This window comes from Harpia harpyja, chromosome 14 (assembly GCF_026419915.1).
Source record: "Harpia harpyja isolate bHarHar1 chromosome 14, bHarHar1 primary haplotype, whole genome shotgun sequence".
NCBI lineage: Eukaryota > Metazoa > Chordata > Aves > Accipitriformes > Accipitridae > Harpia > Harpia harpyja.
Window position 1 is genome coordinate 3,605,776 of NC_068953.1, and position 22,637 is coordinate 3,628,412.

The following is a 22,637-nucleotide window of genomic DNA, read 5'->3' on the forward strand; positions in this document are numbered from 1 at the left end:
ACTCGTGAGGTGATCTGATGTGACTCTATTCACCTGCCAACAGTCCTGGCAGGAAAATAAACAGGTTCTGGAGATGAGCTGCTGCTGGAGGCGAAGCAGGAGCCATTAAAAGAGCTGCCCTGACCTGCGAGGAACTGGCCTTTTTGCTTTGAACTTCAGATCTTAATGAACTCTTCATAATTGGTAACCTGGGGTTTTCACTGAGGATGTATTTCTCTTGAGGTGCTAAACGCAGGAGACATATTCAACATTAGAAATACAAATTTGGGGTCTCCTGGTTGGTTGGCCAAGCTGGTGAAGGCAGTTCCAACAGGCATCTTCACCACTACTACAGATAACTGTGTTGTATCAGGGATTAGATTCACACATGAACATGCATCAGTGCTGAAGGATTTGGTTTCATAATTATGAACATATTGACTTAATTGAAGTTATTGACTTCAGTGCTGTGAAAGCTTGAACTAAAAATAAGCAGAGACAGTTTTAGTAACAGAAGAAGTTAAAAAGTGGTTGTGTCAGAGGAGTAAGGTTTTTGTTGTGCTTGACTAATCCCTGCTTTACTGCTCTTCCAGTCCTCTGTTATCTGGCAGTTTTGAAGAGGACGTTGCCAAGAAGCTCATTTAGAGTCCTAAATTTTATCCTGTAGGCAACATGTATTTCAGTTTCCTAGGAATAATTTCATAGACAGACCCCTGAAGAAGAAAACAGGTAAACTCCTTTTGCTCCATAAAATAGTCTCCTCGCTGGAGGACCTCCACACCTTTCTGAAGAGGCCAAAGATACAAAACTATTGATGCCTGCACAGAAGAGCTTAAGAAAAAGCTTCAGCCTTGAGGTTCCCAGTCTTCGCTATAAGCTTCAGCCTCAAGTCCTCAGTCTTCTTCATGCATGTTTTCAAGGGTCAACAAATGAAACATTTACTATACCAAATACTGTTCATCAATGAAGAGAATCAACGCAGTGTAGACGGTGCGTGAATCAGCAACAATAAACCATTCCTGGGGAAGGCATCCCAAACTCCAGTGCAAGATGAGTATGCACATTAAAAGTGCAGAATCCACGTGCAAAAGGCTCAAAGAATAATGTATATTTTCAATAAAACTTACCCAGTTTTTCACCTTCTTATATTCACATGTACATGAACACATAGAGACAGTTTCCTTGGACTGCAAGGCAACAAGGTGTACTGGGCCTAACTGAAAATGTTTACAATACAAATTTTAATGGGAAAAGCAGCAAAATACGATACACAGGAATAGAATTTTTTCTGTTTCTGGACTCTAGTGCTATTTTGGCTGCCAATAGTACACAAAATTTCCACTGAAGGGCAAGTCAAACTGATTTCCCTTAGGATGGAGGCATCTGAAAACTTACTGAGGTTATTATATTAGTGCCTACGCATTCTTTAAGCAGATGAACTGCTTCATTTTGAATCCATGTCAAACCACAAGAACTGGCTGATAATAACATTCAATTAAAATGATCTCGTTCTTCCAGCAAAAATTTGGCTAACAGCTACATCTCACATTTTCTAGCTGGGCACAATAGGGTGATTGATGCTAGAAGGAAACAGGATAGGTTTTATATCAAGGATCCGAAGGGTCAGGTTTGGTGACAGTATTTGTAGGTTTAACCTCTTACACAAATTTGTGAGATGAAAAAGCCACAGCATGAAACTGTGAGAAAGTCAGAGCTAGAACTCGCAAATATACAAGTTGTGCTAATTAGACAGATGTTTTGGAAAACCCAAACTTTACACTCGATGCAGATTTGTATCTTTTGATGTCGTACTTGGTGCTGCTTCACACCACTCGGGGCTTACTGAAAAAAGCAGAAGCTGCTCCCCTGCTAGGCTGTCTGGGTGAGTTTGCCATCTGATCTACTGAATACACAGATAAAAGTCGCCGCATACTTTTTTCCTTTTCAAGTACAGTACTGTAACTTGGAAAGTTCCTTTATTCTCAACTCCACTGATGCAAGAAAGTGGCAGAAATATGGCAGCTTTGGCTGCTTTCCTTTAGTAGCTCTTTGTAACTAATCTTTTAATGCTAAGGAAACAATAGGTATTTTCATTTTGTACGGAAAAAAACCACTCTAGTCATAGAAAATAAAGGCAATGCCTTCCAAAAACTGTAAGAGTATTACTGACCACTTGATTCTACTGCTACCCCGCCTTTAAATATTGGTAAATAGTTACCCTGTGCAGGTATCGGATTCACCAGGTTTCTCTTGTTACGCTTAAGAAAAGCCCAACTATTATGAAAATGGTAAGTTTAACAAAGATATTTCTATTTCACTGTGATCTGCCATTCAAAAGTGTTAGCCAGTCAGTTTTTAAAAAACACTCTGATATTTGATCTGCTTGAGTTTCAGTTACATGTAAAGCTGGAGAGCCAGCAGAAAATTCTAAATGGAATCTGAAGATTTCTAAAGTCAACACTCATTTTGGCAAGAGCATTTTAATGCATAAAGCTGAAATCCTCAGTGACTCTCTCCTGCTGATATCCCCGGAGCAGCCAGCACCACGATTAGTACAAAACCAAAAGCAACCTATATTAAAACATACTGTTTTGCAAAAAATGTTTACACAAACACTGGAAATTGTGTAGGCACGCTGGAATCAGCCAGTGCACTCTGGTGCTATTTCGGCTCACTCCTGGGATGAGCCACACCATAAGAAAGATATCTAAGGGAAATACATGTTGATAAGTAGACCAGGTCCACATCCCCAAATCTCTATTTGCCAAACCCTGCAGCTTGTGTTACTGTGCCAGGCTTTAAAAATCTTTACTACAGAGTAATAAATGTTTGTGGACTACGGAAGGTTTGCTTTGAAGATGTCATTTTCTCCAGCAATCTTTTGTTGGTTGAATATATAGTTCACACATATTGTGTTTCCACCTACACGGCTGGAGAAGCCCTGCAGTCAAGGCTGTTCCAGGAGCAGGGAAGGAGGCTGCGTTCCAGGAACTCACTGGAACTGGAACAAAGAACAGCCCTTGGAAAGTCTACAGAGTCCTATGCACAGACTGTTTTACAGATGCCCTGTGTTTGGAGGACATTAGACACTTGTTTTTATCTTTATCTTTTTTTTTTTTTTTTCCTCTCCAGTAAAGTCCCAGACTTTTGAGCACAGGCTCTTCCTCCCAGGCAGTCTGCCTCGTAACTTCTGGGTATCTCCCCAGCTCTGTCTTTCTAAGCACCACTTTCTCCTCCACATAAACGTCCCTGTGCTCTTCAAAGAGTAAAACATCTTTGAAATGCAACAGTAAACTGTAACCACCACAGCAGCCTTAAAAAAGCTAATTTTAATTTTCTTCTATCAGTTATAAACATTGTCTGCCCTTCTTTATTAGCTGTGTAGACTTATGTCATTATTACTTAACACTTACTAATAAGAGTGTTTTCTCTGTACCTTTCTAATTGCCTAGGACCCCACTCAGTGTTATTATTCCTGTCTTGTCAGCTAAAAGCAGTGAATTTTATAGCTTGTTTTGAATTCCTTTTCACCATTTCTTCCAGTGCAAAATTAGTGTAGTCCACCTCATTAGAAGAAACTGATAGCTTAGCTATATAAGATTTTATATTTTGTTATGCATTTATGGAATTCTTAATTCCATAATTTGGAGACTGGTAGAGGTAAGGTGACATCCCTTCTAGGGCTAAAAATGAATAAAAAGGACTTTATGCAGCAAAGTGCCTTTTGGAGGGAAAGCAAAACACCAAGGACAACAATGATAATGTAGGGAAAAGTAAAACCACAAACTTTTAAACGTGCTGGATAAAACTAGACTGCAGTTCAGAGGACTAGGCAAGCACTAGTTCTAGTCTTTTATAAAACTTGTAAGTATGATTTTGCTGTTGGCCATGGTAAGTTCTTCAATGTGTCGAGACATGAAAAGTCAAGAAAAATGCCAGAGTGCAAAGCTTGCTGCAGGAAAAAAAGATGACTCAATTCTTTGTCTCACAAAGCATGTCAAAGATATTATAAAGTACTTACAGATGCTCAGCCACTCGGATTGCCTGATTGGCCAAACATCTGAAACCCTGTAATTTTGAAGAGAAGGTACTATGCTTCAGACAATGAAATAATTTCTGTGGCAACAGAAGAAGACATATGATTTTGAAAAGGAGAGAGAAGTTTTGTGATCAATAACTACGTAGCCTTAACAGGAGAGCCAGCCTATTTTTATTATCATTTATAATGAATGTGTCCGTACAGCCTTTTAAAGATAACCGTGTCATGGAATCAAGAGAGAGAGCAGGAGCAACAGTTGAAAAGCTTGGGGCTAACCCCTCATTTCTCTAACAGACAGAATGTGGGTGAAACCAGTATTCATATACACAAAGACTGTGAAAAACAGGTGCTTCAGATTTTGAACCCCATGTAAAAGAGAAAGCAAAACTATAAAAGACCTGCAGATTTCATTTACCTATCCTTTTGGAACACATGACTTTCTTTGTTGATCAAACAGAATATAGGAAATTATGAGCAAGATAATGTTATTTGCCTGGTAAATATTAATGCCTGCTTTACAATGCTAAGGTACAAATGTTGGTGCCTTGTCATTCCCCACTAATAAAAGACACTGCAGAGTTACTAGTAATATTATAAAGTCAGCGACAAACAAATAGAGATCCATGAAAAATGACTCCATGTATTTAACATCAAATATGGTCCCTTAAAACTCTTTATTTCACCATGCCAAGTAGTTTATCATGGTAATGTTTAGCCACAGAAGCAATTAGAGGGATTTGACATCCCTCTGGAGAACTTTGTGACATACACATCTCTGAAGATCTTCAATGACTGACAGAATTTGGCATGTCCGTGGCCATCGAACCATCACAAACAGTAATGCATGTTCTGACCAGATGTCTTAGAAGACATGAGTCAGTGTCAGCTTCAACAGTGAAATGCTCATCTCCTTTTTACAGGCACTCTTAGCTAAAAAACCCACGTTCAACCAAGTTAAAATAAAAAATACAATAAAATATTAAAAAAAAAGCTTATATAAAAAAGCTTAAATAATGTGGGTCTTATTGACAAAAGTTTATTACACAGCTATTCAACAGTAGTCTAGATTATAACAGCTAACACTACTGCATCAATCTGCGCTGGAGAAGGCAGCAAGTCAAGACTCACTTAACAAAAAGTCCTTGAAGTAATATGTCTTTACTTTAGCCTAAGTTTTAGATTTTCATTTTTAGTTTACACTAAGCTTTCAGGTTTTTTTTTCCTAATTAACGTCCTCAGTGCTATCAGTTACACGTCACAGCCTTCTAAACAACCAGCCATTACAGTCTTTCCGCTGTAAATACAAAGAAAGTGCTGAACATGTAAATTGTTCCCCCCTTATTTGCCATGGCTTGGAAACTTGTCAGCAGCCTTAACAAAAAGGTAAAGAACTGAACTGGCCCAGCTTTCTCAAAAGGGTCTGACGAGACTGCAAGTGTATTTGTTAGATGTGGCTTTAACACCAGGCAATCTCGCTCCCAGAATCAATCCAACCATACAGCACTGTACGGTTTTGTTACTGTTTGGATCCTGAAACTGTTCTTGCGGAAGGGCTGATGCATCGACTGACGCACAGATCCGGAGCTTAGGAGCCCGGAGTTAATTTCTGTCTTTGCCACAAACATGGGACAAAGTCAAGGCTCTGCCCTCCATTGTCCCCTTTGTAAGACAGGACCAAAAATGCTTCTTCTCTCTACTCTAGATCAGGTCAATTTAGGTTGTATGCTCTCTGATGCCTCTCCTCCTTTAATAAGCACTATTAAGGACATCTGAAAGACTGAGAGTTAGCTTTGCTTGGGACTCTTAAACCAACAAATCAGTATTATTTATTTCTTACTAAACCCAACATCGGCTATTGCAGAGTACAATGGTGGTATTCCAAAAGGTATTTTGAGGACAATAGACTAAATACTTCGGCAGCACTACAGTCACTCAGTTAATGTTCCCATAGTTCTAACATGCTTTTTCTTTTAATACAAAATATTATTTGTAATTACAAGTGGAATTTGCTAATAAACATGGTTGATAATAAAATATAACTACACACAAAATTAGCTTGTTCACAGGATTTTTAAAACCACAGTTTTTCTGAAACACTGCATTTTAGAGACGTTTGTAAATACCATCAGTATATTTTGACAACTACTTTCTGGAAACAAACATATCAGGTGCCCTTAAAGAAATGTTCTGAATGCTTTAAAACATCCCAAGGTTTAAAATAAGTTGTTTTACTTTTAGCGGGAACCAAACATGAAAGGGAGGGGGGATTATGCAAATCAAACCAGAAGGACACGCGGCCGGGCACGTTGCCCCGGTGCAGCGGGACACGGGCAGCCCGGAGAGGTGGGCTGGGTGGCAGACGGGTAGAGAGATATCAATGTAAACCCTACCCTGTGGAGACAGTATTCCAGAATAAAAGGAAACAGAGTAGCCCACACAAGGACTGACTCAAGCATAACTATAGCAGCCTAAGTATTTTGTTATAGTCGCGTTGAAAAATTTCACTGTGTTGATAAAACCCTCAGTCCAACCTTTGCATAGAGGAAATGATCTTTTTGCTCCAAGACACAACAGCATCCAACAAATATATGATGATGTTGAGAATACTCAATGCCCACATAGGCCCAGACAATTTAAAACCAGAAGTTTTCTCCTTTGTTCTGCTATGGCCATAAAATACACTTTTGATTTTTTTCCCCTCTCAACATTTTTAAACATAACAAAGAAAACCAACTGTTTCAAAATTTTTCACATGAAGGGGAACATTATTTTATGGCATTCTTTCCTAGAAATCTTTTAAGTTTTATTTATTAACAGAATTAATCTGATCATAAGCTGGCTGACACACAAAGTGTTGAAATATGTCATCTTCAAACCATGTTTTGCTAATGAAATTTTGGTGTTAATTCAGGGGATAAAACAGAATCCTAGAATCTGTAATATGAGCCAAACAACAAATGTGGTTCCGCTGGCAAAAAAGCACCATTTTCTCCCTTTTCTGTTGTGGGTTTGTCACTGTGTGCTCTCCATCATCCATTTCTTTCCAGAATCTACTTTTTGATGTGGAGTCCCCACTTGGCCATCAACTTCTACATTAAAATGCTCTGAACATGTTTTGCAGTTCCAATCCCAGGAACTGTTTTGCACTTTCAATCCCAGAATCCAAAAGGATTTCATAAAAAAAAACTAAGGCTGGGATTTCATAAATAACCTCAAGGTATCTCTACAATGCAATCAACTTTATGCTAGTGCCAAGTCCAGCCAGTAACCACTGCCAAAAGCAGCAGCAAAGTTAGGTAAATGCTCTGACCGTTTGACTGCGTTGAGCTTCGGGTTGTTGTGGCTAGATTGCTATCGGGATGCAAGAAAGCTAGTTTAAATTTAGCCCTAATAAGTTTACACTACACTTCAATGACCAGCGTAGCTCCTGCATAGACATTCTCAGGAGTTCAGCACCCAAACCCTTACTGGAGGGTGCCTTCCGAAATCCTGGTCTGAAGCATCACAAACGGGTTAACAGAAACGGCAATTTAAGCCGCTTTTCCAAGCATCTGCAGGGCATTAATATAATTGTGCTCTCAACTAATCCTATGGTCTAAACCAATGGTTCCTGATCTTTGAAGTGTAAGCACATCACAGGCGAGGCACGGCAGAGGGACCAGGTGAGCTTTGCTGGATTTGCCCCATGCCAGGCCAATTGCAGTGTCCTTGTACTCTGCTCCAAAGAATACAAGTCCTGGTAAGTTCAAAGCAAAGATATCTATGCGGCACTGAAGGGTGAGCTGTGCTTTTGGGATCGCTTTCCGTGCCAACACTGTCGTAATCCCGACAGGCTCAAACTCAAGAGCAGCGGAACGGCAGCGACAGGAGCCGCTCAGTTGTTCAATGCCTTGTCAGAGCACTGCTGCTGAGGTCTTTGCTATTAGACTTCGCGACACGATGGCATCCAAATTGGTTACCTTATAAGCCACGAGAAAGGAATGTGATGAGCCAAAATTTTATCCTGATTTTATGACTCTGATGACACAAAGTTTGACTTGCCCTTGGGCCAGGCAAATCACGGTGTAACAGAGAATGCCAAGTACTTTAAGCATTTGTCTCAAACTGACCCAAACTGAGGCCATCTGAAGCCAAAAAGGGTTGTGCAGATTGGGTTTTTAGGTTATCAAAAGAAGGAAAATGTTCTTAAAAGTTTCATTTATTCTTTTTCACTAACGTTTAAGATACTATTTAAAAAAATAATCAAGATTAAGGAGATAGATAAAATTCTGAAATAATAACAGCTTAGAAATCTTTAGCAAAGAGAGTCAGGAATTTGAATTAACATCAAAATCATCTATTATGGCATCCACATCTGGATATCACTTTAGTGACTAAATCCAAAGCTTCTCTGAGAGCCAGTTGGTTTCTGTAAAAATGTATTTCTCCCTTTGAAAGGAAATAATAATTGGAAGGTCTTACAGGAAGTCACCCAATACCATATAAAGGAAATTGCAATCTGTTCCTCAATGTTAGTTTAAATCACTGTTATATTTAGCAAATGCCCGTTTTTTAACGATAGTCTTTTTAATAGCTTATACTATATTAAGTCTTCTCAAAGGCTTATGCTATATTAAGAATTGCTTTGTTTTTAGAATGTTTCTTTAATCATCCCTTGAAGGTCTTCAGCTTGCCCTAGGTTGGATGTTCCCCATCTCCAGGACATCTAGGATTCCACTTTCACCAAATTTTTTTTGCCCCAGGCTAATAAAAAGCAAAGTATTCCTGCATATGCTCATCTAGAAGTATGCGTGGTTCTTAAAAATACTCAGTGATTAAATATTAAACCCACCTCTTTCTGTTTCCAGAAGTATACACAGCAGTTCACCTTCCTAAGAATTTTCTGTTTGGGTATCTGGCTTTCAGTAAATTTCCATTAAATCAGTGATTTCATAGGAAGACTTTTTTAAAAGTACAATATTAATGATACTAAATGAAGTTCAAGAACTTCAAGCATAACAGCTCCTGCAATTTCTTCCCCAGGCTGACCAACTCATACAAAACATACTTGCAGCACCAGTGTTAAAAACTCTCTGGGATGCTGCTCAGAAACCCTCTGCAGAATTCCCCCGTGGTTTTTATGTATTTCATTACATTGTGAGGTAACGACATCAAAATTAAGTTTACAATAGCTGAACACAGATTTACATGGAGAAGGATTTCATACAACCTATAATCATTAGTGTTCAAAACCTGTTGTTACCAACAGCCAAATTATTTCCACTGAACATAGTTTAAGTGAATCCACAAATTCAACAGTAGCATTTGCACCAGGTGCTAAGAAAAAAGCTGGTAAACAGTCTAAAACATGTTTTTCAAATATATAACTCAAGAAGGTATCATGCATGATAACTTGAATTACAGCATATTTCTGACTATATGGAAGACTATTCCACTGTCACAGGGTTTCTCTATATCTAGATGGCCACTGCAAAAGTGGAGAACTACAAATAGTACATTTTCCTAAGTGGCAAAAATCCACCTGTACCCCAAAATAACGTGATTTAACTACCTTCTATTTGCAGACCCTAGTGATTATAAAAACTACCCCTGGTGATTCAATTTGGGTAATTTGGGTAACAGATTATAGCCAACATTTTTCTGGTTATACCTTTGACAGAAGAGACTAAAGAACGATTGGAAAGAAAATTCTGTTCCTCAACAAACACACAAATAAAGGCAGACATTTTCCTTAAGGAAAAAAACCCCAATCATTAAAGAATTTATGAAAGAAAGGAAAAAGAACACTCTGCAGATGATGAGATAGTAATGTCAACCTAATTTCATTATGCAAATCATTCAAGTATAGAGGACAACATTAACTGTACCATAATTGAACATCAGATGGTTCTAACATGTAAAAACTCCCATGGTTTCTTTTCAGCACAAAAAGTTAGAAAAACTGTAGGAGTTCATTTTTTCATGAATTTCTAGATTTAACAATGTAATTCTTTGTTTTGTACTAGTAAATGTCTTTACGAAGAAAAAAAGGAATTTCCTTCTTCTATACAACTTTTAATGAAGTGTTTTCGTTGTCAACCCTAGCAGATTACATCGTTTCAAAATTTTTCCATTGCTCTCTACTACTCTGAAAGGAAAAATGCTTTCAAAAATAATTCTGCATTCTTCTGCAGGTGGGATTCTCTGCAGCCGCTTTGAATCGGGGGGTCAAAGCAGCAAGGAACAGAGTCTGAATATTCAGAACCCATAGTCTCTTAAAGCTTCTTTGAAAAAGGCCAGAGAATGCAACTCTGATACAAAATATGTAGGAAAAAAAGTTACAAATAACAAATACTTTATTCCATTCATATTTAGCACAGATTTTTGCATATAGTTTTCAATGGAACTTAAGAACATACTTTCCTTAAACATGAAAGTTGAGAATGTCTTGTGAAAACCAAGCCACAGCCCGTGCCATACTGCTGGCTCTCAGGTGCTGCAACTCAGCTCTCCTACTTTTCACCTTTTTTTCAAGTACCAAAAGCACTGCATAAAAGTGCTGAAAATACATTAAAATATCTGAGTCAATATTAAAAGAAAGAACAGGAAAGTTTCAAGTATTTGACTGAAGTGGATGGATTAGACTCGCCAAACCCAAACGTTTTATGCAGGCGTGTGAGCAGCCAGAGGAAGGAGAGCCTGAGTCATCAGCTACATCAAAGTCAAGGTCCAGTGAATGGAATTAGTGAGTGCTGTGTGAACAGGAACGATACCTGCATTCATCTGCCCACTGCGGAACTTTTAATTACACTCAAACAGCCAGTAGCATCAGTGACTAAAATCCCCAGATTACCTTGATTGCTCTGTCATTATCTGTAATCAGCTGCTGCTTCTTATCTTCAAACTTGTGTACAACTTCCTGGAGCCGCTGCTCGGCGGCAAGCTGCTGCCGGCTGTTCTCCTCTGTCAGAGAGGAAATGGTTGTCTTAAGTTCAGCTATGATCTAAAAAGAAAACAGCACGCTAAATCTCTCTTCAGTAAAAGGCATGTATTTTGCATGTTTTTATGGTCAGTACAAGCATGGCATTGGCAAACTCTGCTGTGCAAGCTAAATATTTGAAATTAGCAAATTACACACTGGGAAGCGTGAAATTCCACGCGGAGAAAAGGAATATAGTAAGGCTGCGAATGACAAAAATTGCTGAACACAAAATATTTGGAAGGGTTTTCCACTATGACATTCCAAAATATTTACTCATGAGAACAAAGCACATCTGTGATCTTCAAAATAGAGCATGTTTCCAGTCTTCCACTGCACTGGAACCAGTACTGCAAATTTACATAGTGATGGTGGTGTTCGTTTTCTAGAAGGATGCTTTATAGTTTGATACTGCAGAGAGAAAAAACCCCAAATTTACATACAGGACTGAAATTTAAACTTGATAGTGAAATTTCTGAGCCACTGAAAGAAGCATATTCTGCTTACAAATCAGCAGGGACCTGATTCAATGTCCAAGACCCTTAAACTAGACCTTTTACATGATTCGCTCGTGATTTGTTGAAATGTACTTGTCTCACCTTTTTTATCACTGTGGAAAGTCATAACTAAACCTGATCCTTCAGGCATGTTTACAGAATTTTATGCTGACGTGTAAGTCATCGCCCAGCAAAGCACTTAAACATATGGGAGAGTCACTGACTTCAATGTATATATTCAAGCTTAAGGTCAAGCTGCTGCAGCAGCATAATATAGCCCAGGTCTAAAAGCACTTCAGCGCACAGGGAGTTCAGGAAGACACTACCAGAGTGCTCAGACTTGTATGTTTGCATGGCCTCCTGATCGGTAGAGAAACGTTTAACTCTATTAACATCACAGTTATTTAGGAAAAAATGGGGTTTTTTTAGAACTACTAATAGGCTAGGACTAAAGTAATAAGAAATACTCTACAAATGAAAGTACTAGAATCACTGGGGAAGGGGAAAAGGACTGATTAAAACTCTACTGTAAATTTATTTAACTGTTTTACTACCTGAAAACCCCAGAGAGTAACAAAGATTATGAGTAAAACCTACACAGATATTTCTGTATTTCTTTTCTAAAAACAAATACATATTAAAAAAGATAATATACCAATCAAAAGGAAGGCTATTTGCTCTTAATGAGATCAATGGGCCAAAGTTTAGAGATTATCTGGATAGGTGTAACTCTTTAGGCAGAATTAAGCAGTATCACTGGTTTTGCAATTCAGATCATCATTTAGATGACACACAATTTGCACAAATTTGGCTTTGGTAGGTGTGTAACACATGCAGCGAGGAAGCAGGAGAAAGCGATGGATCATACACATTATTAAGATAACAACTTGAAGCCATGTAAACCTCTACCACTTCGTGTATGTTCCATTTTGTCACTTTTTAAAAAGAAAACAAAATAACAAACCCTTTATTATAACACAAAAGTGAAATTTAAAGCTTTTACTGGGTAAGAGACCCTGGACTAGCATAGGAGTTCTGAAATGCATACAAGGAAATTTCAGCATGAATTGATGGAGAAAGATCTGCTTTGTACAGTACTTTTCAGAGAAAAAAAATCTGTTTACTTTGTATAAACTTCAGAGGAAATTTCTTGAAATATCTTCTCTGTGTGGGTGTTAAAAGTGAATGTTCCAAGAGGCCACAGAGAGTAAGATTAGACAGATGTTGTCAGCAACATGACCACAAGAAAAGTTGCAATTGACCTATTATTAATACTGAGCTACAAAAACCCCCGATGTTCAAGTAACTTTAGGGATTTGATTCAAACCCACAAAAGTAAAGAAATTCAGACATCAGGGTGAAACTCCTTTATTGTGCCAAATAGCCCTGACATATGATGTATGTGTTGTGTCTGCCACAGAAAGCGCAGAGGAATGCCAGTTCTGGTCATTGGGTCCATCCCTCCCTAGTAGAGAGAACAGTGTATTAGCTACAGCAATGCCTAGCTTAAAAAAAAAGTCTCAGAATTTTTCTATTTTGAGACTATTCTACAGGCTAATAGATTTCAGTCTGACAGAATTTATTATGACATCCAGGTTAAATAGTCATTACCTTGCACTACACTGCCTCGGTGTTCCCACTGTAACAACTAAAGCAATTTCCCTCACCCCTCATTTAAAAATTCAGAAATGCTTAAAGTATTCCATCAGTTTTTAACTAATGGACCAAGACCCATTTTTGTTCTGACAGTAAACTATGTCTGGCATAGAAAGAGTGACTTTTGATTACACTCACTAAGCATGACAATAGCATAAAAATGACAATGACAAAAGGTAAAATAGAGTTAGCAACGAAAGGGATCTCTTCCTTAAGGTCTGGCATGCATTAAATGTTACTTTTTGAGCTTTATCAATTTTCTGCTATTCAGGTTCAGATGGCAAGATAAAAAAACAGGGCTTCTTTTGTTATTGTTGCTTCTTTCTTTCTTTATGAATAAGGCTCTCAACAAATTACTAAAAAGGCATTTAGGAGAGCACTCTCTCTGATTTATCACAGAATGTGATAAATTCTGCAATCGTGGAATTGGTGAGGGTGGAAGGGACCAGCTCAAAGCAGGGTCATCCAGAGCAGGTTGCTCAGGATCATGTCCTGTCAGGTTTTGAGTATCTCCAAGGATGGAGGTGCCACAACCTCTCTGTATGCAAACAACTGTGTAGGAGATACACATTAGGTTTTAGAAATATAATGTAAAAATACATTTAACAATTATTCTGACAAATGGAGTCTCAAAAAATGCAGTGCGAAAAACTGTGATAGTCCAATGAAATTTCACTGAAATAACTAAAGCCAAAATTTTGGACAAGTTTTACAGACAGTGAGACTCAACGGTAGCTGAAAAGCTGAAATCAGGACCTTAAAATATTTTAAAGTGCTTGTAATAAAGTTTGCAAGTTCTCGTCATCATCTCACTGACCATCCCTGCCTAGTTTGGAGGCTTCTAAACCATTCCTTGTAGTGTTTTTATTGATTTTAAAAGAGTATTATTACGCAGTTATTACTATTGCTGAAAACGCACTTTGCAAGTAAAAGGCAGGCATTCTGCTGTGGTTGGGAGGAATGAGAAGAATGACACCTCCACATAAATCCTCGTGGCAATTTTCTTATTATTAAAAGCTTAACTTCTGGTTGCATCTCCATCATTTTTCACACTTCAGTACTACCTGTCAATCAAACTGAAAGCTGAAATATTTAAAAATTGTCCCATCTTATCATTTTTAAGCATCCATGTAAATTCAACACACATTTTCATCTTCCATGTTCAAAAGACTACTCTGAAGAACAAAAACTCAAGTCAAAACCAGTTTGCTTTTGGGACACTGACATTCTTCAGGGTGTTATTTTGGGCAGAAATGTTGAACTGGCTAGGAGCAACGATAAACACCAAGACGGCACAGTTGGGACCGCCATCCTGCCATCGGCTGTGTGGGCAAACACCGCCTCGTGACATGAAATGCAAGTCCTGGTTGTGCAACTGCTCCTGATTTTACGAGCTGTGCTGGTTGACAGGGCACCTCGCCTTCCCTTCCCACTGACTGAGGGAGGACTCGGTCCTCTTGGGTCCTCGGGAGATGAAAAAGTAGATACAAAAGATGAAATTTAGAACTGAAAAAAATCCCCACCCATTTCTTCTAGTCAGCTTAATGCTCTGTGGTTTTTGAAAGGTTAAAATCTGCAAGAAAGACACTGGATGTTTGATTTGGGAAACAGTTACGGCTTCTCTTCTCATCAAGACCTATGCTTAAGAACAGAAGTAATTACACTTTTCATCAAATGGCGTCACCTGAGGTTCCTGCCTTCTCGCTACCTACCTGCGAGGATTTAGCCAGCTTCTGACTGTACTCCTTCTCAGCCTGCTTCAGCCGGCTGTTTGCCTGAAACACACACAAAAGGCAACCAGATTAGCTCAGACGAAGAACGTGTACAGACACTTTGCCACCGACCCCTCCGCTTGGCACCTCATCCGCATGCCTATCGCTGAGCGGCTGGGACCCACGCCAACTCCAACGCCCTTTTGTGGCAGCCAAAAAACCGCAAGGGCTTGCCTTTGATCTCGGGCCAACTATTCATCACTTAAAAGAGGGGAGAAACTGTACCTCTGCTGCCAATTATTAGAAAAACATAAAGACTTCTGCGGATTAAAAAAAAAAAAAAAAAAAAAAAAGAGTGAGTGTGTGCGTGGCAGGGAAAGGAGGCAACATGCACATGAGTTTATCAGGGTGACTTTGTTTCTGAACGGAGGGAAAAGGCAGGGAGAAAGCCCCAGGCACAGGCTGCCAGGGTACAACGCGACATGGAGGACACAACTTCATGTCTTGGCTTGGTGTCTGCAACTGCCTTTTGTCCCATTGCATGTCTCTTCCTATTTAAAGGTGGTGATTACACTGAAAATCGACGCAGCACACAGCTGAACCAACCGCGCAGCTGAACCAACCAGGAGCTCTTGGACGTACCGCTCCTTCCTTTTCCTAGCTTTTTTTTTTTTTTAATCCCACAAGTCAAAGATGAAGAATAAAACAAACTGAAAACAAGGCTGCTTTGTCATATTGGAATCCAATAAGCAAATATTTCTCTAATTGGAATCCAATAAGCAAATATTTCTACAATTCTGGGGAAAAATACCTCTTAAGGTTTTTTCCTCAAATAATTTAATTTCAGCAATTATTTGATAACAACAATAATTAAAAAATAAATTCAATTTAATTTCAGGACACAGTTCTGATCTATGTTTTTCTTGCAAAGTGCCGTGGTATTATACTGATAGCCCAGACTCAAAATGCTGTCCTCAGATGAACTGCTAAGCGCTCTCATGTTCTTGGCTCTAAAATTTGAGGACAGGTGTCTAAGAAAAATATTTTCTTAGGGGGACAGAATATTACGAAGCTGAGTTCTGAAGCAAATTTAAGCTGATTAAATTTTCAAAATCTATCTGACCTCGTGTTCAAATCTTTGATCTGTCGTCCTTAGTTTTACGGCACAGCGTCCAGCACACAAACACATGCTCCTTCAGCTGCCAGCGCCTGTTTTGGGGGACCACAGAAGCCATGCCCCCCCCCCCCCCCGAAGCCTCTGAACCCTGCTTGGATCCGGTTGCAAGACTGAAACTCCATTTCTGCAAACACCAGGGATTTCAGTCAAGCAAGTAGTCTTATTGATTTTACTGGACTATAAATTTAGGAGCTTAACGTTGCAGAGTGTTGCGAATCACCACCAAGCATGATAGGGCTCAAATCATCCTATACAATCCAGGCACTTATGTATGGTGCAGCTTAATGTAAGTATATTACAGCCAGTTAAAAATAATCTTAAAGTTTACATGATACTGCAATTGAAGTTCTTGAATCCCTTCAAATTCCAAGATTATGAAACATATGGAGGTCTATATTTCATCCGCTTGTTGGTACTAAGAAACCTACTAAAAAAGTTAACCAAAACCAATTATCAAATTTGTGCATAATTTTTGAGAACACATGTTTTGGTTGTTTTTTGTTATAAACAGAGATAATGGCACACTACATACTGGTTTAAAACAGCATATACAAGACTTCTGGAGCACCAGACAGATTAAATTCCACTTCTTCTACATTTATCATTTAAAGTGTGCCACAAACACTGTAAGGGCATATTGTGGGGCTGTATAAATAAAAAGAGAGCAGTAACACAGAAGCAGTTATGCCAGACAGCTCTATGCATGCTCCATTTCTCTTTGTACTCAGGCTGACCCATGCTAACACTCTTTCCACTGTCTTATTGTCTAGTTTCAGATTACGTTTTACCACCACTGCATATCATAAAGTGACTGAAAATGCCAGTTTATCTTTAGGGGAAAAAAGTAAAAAATAAATGACACTAATAGTATAAATTACTGTTACTCCCAGAAAGGGAGAGATACTAGTCAGCAAGGCACTGCTAAGAAGATCACATTACAGCTGCTCTCACTCAACTTGCCTGGGGTAAAAGTCTTCATCTTTCATAGAAGCAGCTTTATAACCTCCTGAACCCATAGAAGAAATCCCAATAAATAATTAAAAACACACTCGTAACTTCCATAAACAAATTAGAACTTGTTTATTCACACTGAGTAGAACCAGGATGACCTCTGATAGAAATGACAGAGGCGATCCAAAAGAAAGATATACTGAATTTGAGTGTTTTATTCCTAACTGAAGGCAAAGAAAGTATATCTTACCAGTTTATTTAAAGGCAATTACAACATCTTATTTTATAATGGCTTTAAAAATTCCGATTAGCAAAATATTTATAAGTTGTCTCCCAGTCATCAACAACCACAAATTCTTGCATTTACTTGCAGTCCCAAACATCCTTATTTGGGGGGTCTGATTTTCAGAAGTACTGAGCTACCAAAACTTCCACTGGAGATGGCAAAACCACATTCAGACTGGCTCTAGGTGTCTAAAACCAGTGATCTTGACCCTGTGGCACTAAAAACCATGGGCACCTGCTGACTTCAGCTTTTCTCTCTAGATCTGTAACACTGTACAGGTCTTGCATCATCACAAACTGCACAGGTAGCACCAGCGAAGCTCTGCAGAAGACAGTTTCTACAAGTTATAGCACACTGGTCAGCTGAAAAGATCTAATTCATGGTAATGCACAGGAACACTCTTTTCCACTGTCGTCTTTTACTGCAGAAATATAAAACTTCTCCCTTTTTAAAACCTGCGACTAAACTAATTTAATACCTCTTGACTATAGGCTTTTGCTTTGCAGCCTAGGGAGGCATAAACCTACTCCCCTGGGGCACATATAGCACTGCTACACACAAAAAAAGGGCCTTTTTACTTTTTTTTTTTTAAGGAATGACTTACAGCAAAGCAAATATGCATAGCTGTGTACAGTGAACATCGTGGAGGATTTATATTACGTTTATCTTGACAAACGAGAAGGTTACAAACGGCATGGTGTACACAAGCTGCAGTTTCCTGGGCTGCTCCTTTTATAACAGGCTGCTCAGCTCGTGCATTGTATGAAGCATAAGCTGCTTCTGTATTATTTTAAGGGCATTCCCTCACTTTCAGGTTACATGTTATTTCAGAAACATAATGAGTAAGAATCCAACTGGAAGGGGAACATTTGGAGGGTCAGCCAGTATTCATTAAAGTCTAACTCTTTTTATAGCAATGGGCAGCACTGCAAATATAGTTAATGGTCTTAAACTAGTTTTCCATGTAGGAGAGGTAGCTGTTGAAATTCACACTCGGCAAAAACTTGTCAGAAATATCAATTGTAATATCCATTTTTATAATAAAAAGGTTTAAATTGGATAAGCCATAGATGAATTCCACAGATTCAAAAATTAGCTTCTGTTTAGTTTCACACAGTTAATACATATTTTAGCTAAAATTATCTGATTATGGCAATTTTACATGCAGTTATTTTATATTACAGTGAGGACTTTTGCATTAAAAAGATTATGTCCTTGTTACAGTTAATTGGTTTTAAAAACCAACTGTAATTCTATAACGAGCCTTAAAGCATCATATTGTGGTTGCTGAGCAAAACTGCACCGACTTCATCAAAACATTTCACGTAAAAATTAAAAATGGTATTAGCACTACAGATGTGGTATCTGAATTAATGGATGCTATTCTAACACAGTCTGCTTCGCATTTTTTCCTTTCATGAAACAGCATTACTAAGAATAGAAGAGCAAAGGATCTACGATGGGACCACACAGCAAAAGCATACCATGTCCTACCCTAAGTACAAAGTTTTTATATGTTATTTTTAAGGTATAAAATGTATTAGAGGGGACTTTTAGTTCTAGTTCCACTCGACGGAACGCATGCCCTAAGCAGCCCTGGGGGCTGCTCACCGGTACGGCCACCTCCGGTGTCGACAGTAACTCTAGCTGCACTATGGGGTTGGCAGGCACACGGACAACTTCACCCTCCATCAACATCCATGAAGGCGTTTAGGACATCTTGAATCTTCATCAAAAATGCAACTGTTAAGAATTGTTTGGAACAGTACAAATATGTGCATATCTTCCAGCTTTGGAATGGCGATTTTTGGATGGAGACTTAGATTGCAATTATGCTACAAAATTAATAGGAACACTAACTCCTGAAACGCAAGCATGGATAGATCTGTAAGAGTTAAGGATGCATAGTGAAATCCTGTTCATCTATATATGATTTACAGTTTTTTGACTGATTCAGTAGTGTTTCAATTTGATTTCAGTCTCCTCAAAACATGAACAAACAACAAAAGCCCCACAAACATAACTCTCAAACTAGAGGGTTATATATATACACCCATATTCACTAATAGAAAAGTAGATTTAAGAAATCTGGTTAAGGTACTAGCTATGAAGTAATCATTTTTCAAAATGCCTGCAACTAACTAAATGATGGCCATACATAAGCTGATCCTTCATAATTAGTTAGATAAAAAAGAAAAATTTAAAAAAAATAAAAATCAAAGGGTGGGGGAAGGAGAAGAAAGAAAACTTGCTCCAGGGAAGAAGCAACTGTTCTCTGATGTGCAGCAAAGAATTTAACATCAAAGAACTAATGTAAATGGGGCCCATTTACCTTAAAAAACAACAGAAATATTCTGGAATATTTCTATTTAAGTTTGACAGCATTATGCTTTGTACCAAAATTCAAGATTGTGTAATTTGACAGATGTCAAAAGAAAATGACCTTCAGAATGGCTAACTGTAGCAATTTTTGTTGTTAAGTATGTTAAAACACTCTGTACAGTATCTGTTTAAACTTCAGAGATTAGCAGATCACCTTTTAAGTTCACCTGATTGTACATAAAAATTTAATTTCGACCTCAAAGCCTGAAACATGTATTTTCCTTATGTGCCTCTAATACCGACAGTGGGTGACTTCCTACGCCAATACTCTTGTTCTTTCTACTGCTCTCCCCACCAATCAGATATCAAATGGAAAGCCAGATCTCTGCATAACAGTGAAAATAGCACACCAGTTCAAATATGTAATTTGAGCCATCTAAAAGACCATTAAAAATAGTTCAATATCCAAAATGATGTTAACAGAATAATTAGTCAAGTACCAAATGACTTCAAGGGTTTTGAAAATGAATGATAGCAATCCCAATCTGTCATACCTACAAATCCTATTAATATTCTATTTTACATTCCACTTTTGTAGGTCTATAAATCTTTTTCTTTTTTTTTTTTTCTTTAAACATACATCTTTAGGAGAAAAAAAACCCTTTCATTCATGTCCTAAGTGCTTTTCATTGGGAAAAAAACCCAAGAATGAATAGAAATGAATTTGACACTCTACTGTATGGAGAATTGCCTCTCTGCAGTATATTGCAATTCTGCGCTTAATGGGGGCCTACTGAAAAACTGCTTGTGCAATTTGTGCCTTAGGAAAACTCTGATTTCCAGTCCTTTCATTTAAACCAACAGTGTATTTCTAATCATTCTGAAATGATGTAGAGAAATTAAATACAGACATTAAACTCCTCCAAAAGTTCTTCTATGAGACTCCAACTGCATGGTGTCTGATGCCAAAGTTATGCCAACCTTACACTAGTATGCAATTACTAGCTTCATCTAAATGGATTTACTGAGCACCTATTTCCCAGTGTCACTAATACTGATTTTGCTTCAATATTGCAGTGAGCCAGGCACCTTATTTAAAACCAGCTGCATGACTTCGCCTGAAATACAAGCGTTGTACACAATACAAGTTTTTAACAGCAGATTAATAGTCTAGCTTTGCCACATGAAATTGTTCAATACCTTAACTATACTTTAAACAAGACAGAACTGATGCACGCATCAGGCATTTAAAGGACAGACAGCAAATTACAGTTTAATCTGAAGATGTACTGTGACATTTTGCCAAAATAGTTCGGAGGCAGGTGGCTTTTACGTTATGGCACGATTCCTTGTTTTGCTTGACACTCAAATAAGATGAACTGAGTAAACCTAGATGTTGAGACTGCAACACCCTCCACATTAGGGTACTGAAGCATAGTCTTCCCGCAGTGACATGCCTAAATCTGGTACAGCACAAATACATTCCTGGATTATGATTTTTAATATTTCCTGCTTTTCTTCTGTTCTGTCCAACTAAATTAAGATGGTTATTTAAAGTGGGTTTAAGACATCATATCAAAAGTGGTGGCATTTTCTTTCTGAGAGCCTTAACAAATAAAACATGCACCCAACGGGAATTATTTGAGCTTTTACAAGCTGCCATTATTCATCAGAAATACAGGGCACCTCTGCTACACAGGCACCTCACTTACTCATGTGCACTCTGTCTCTCTCTCCCACTCTAATATAAAGAAGTTTACAGAATAGCTTGTATCACTCAGGCCCAGATGGTTTTGGTAGCCAAACAGCTGACACCCAGTAAAATCACGAAGGGATAGGCTGCTAAACATCTTTGAAGATGCAAGTCAAAGCTAAAGTTTCCTCCACAAATAGAAGGCAACGGTACCAAGATGTGACACTGATCCATGATTTGACTCAGTTAAAGACTACTTAATATGAGCTTTACAATACACGATTCTTTCAGAAATCGGAGATTTCTGAGACCCATGCACTTTATCATTATATATCAGCTCTGTTTACATGCCTTGATTTTTGCCAAGGAGAGACTCTAAGGCTCCTGAAAGGACTATAAAGGGATAAGAATGCAATGTTTATTTTTTAGATTCTCCACCGCTGTTTTAAGTTGAATTCTGTGGCAATAACAAGCAAGTGTTAAGAAGATAATGACTAGAAAAAAATCCTATGTATGTATCATTTTGAGATAGATCCTTTTTTACTAAATAGAAGGAAAACGGGAAACAAAGGGATGGACTCGGTATTACTAAGTTAACTCGGCATTACTGTTACATCATTAGATGAGAGCCCGGCAAAAGTTAAGCTTCTACAGTTGGAAAGACAAACACTGAAAATACGACAAAATCCCCTAACAAATCTATGGTCTGAAGCAATCAGTGTTCCTTAGCAAGATTATGCTGGATTACTTTTTGTAGTTTTAAATACAACAAAGCTTCCCCAAAAGAACGACAACTTCACGGAGCCAGAAAGCATTACTGTACCGATGACTAACTACGCGCAAGTCCAGCAAAGTCCCAATTAAAAAGAGAATGGAATATATTGCTCAATCATGAAAGCAATTAAAAACATAAATAAGACATTGCGAGACTCTTAACATTCCCAATGTTTAATTATTTATCCGTTCTCCATCCTGCAGCTGTAGGTCAGGATTAACTCCTCTGAACTAAATACAGGAGAACTCTTTTGGGGATTTGTACCTTATTCATTTTCAAGCAAACACTCAAATTCATTTCAAATTCACACAAGAACTGCAACAGTTTCACCTAAATCAGATTTTCTACAAGTTAAACACCCCTCCTACACTCAGATGTGATTGTGAAACTACTTTGATCTCTGTTCCCAAATTTATTGCTCTGTGTAATCCATGACAAAATATAATGTGATTTACTGTATCTCTATATGACAGCCCAGCAGCTGACAGAACTTAATAATTTAGCATAAGAAAAAAAACCTTCTGGCACCAAAATATACAAATCATAATTGAGGCACTTTAGTATCACATTACAATGAAGCATATGCAGACTG

The 22,637-nt window shown here is 38.2% G+C and overlaps 1 protein-coding gene across 4 annotated transcripts in view; it reads right to left on the reverse strand.

Annotated features, from left to right (window-relative positions):
• Positions 1 to 22,637, reverse strand: part of CEP112 (centrosomal protein 112) — a 175,211-nt gene that overhangs the window by 31,845 nt on the left and 120,729 nt on the right. For 3 of the 4 annotated variants that reach the window (XM_052807763.1, XM_052807765.1, XM_052807766.1), the window contains 2 exons: positions 14,842 to 14,904; positions 10,851 to 11,000 (listed from right to left, as the gene is read on the reverse strand). In XM_052807763.1, coding sequence (XP_052663723.1) covers positions 10,851 to 11,000; positions 14,842 to 14,904 — 213 coding nt within the window. The remainder of the gene's footprint in view (positions 1 to 10,850; positions 11,001 to 14,841; positions 14,905 to 22,637) is intronic. The other variant, XR_008238246.1, reaches the window with a different exon arrangement.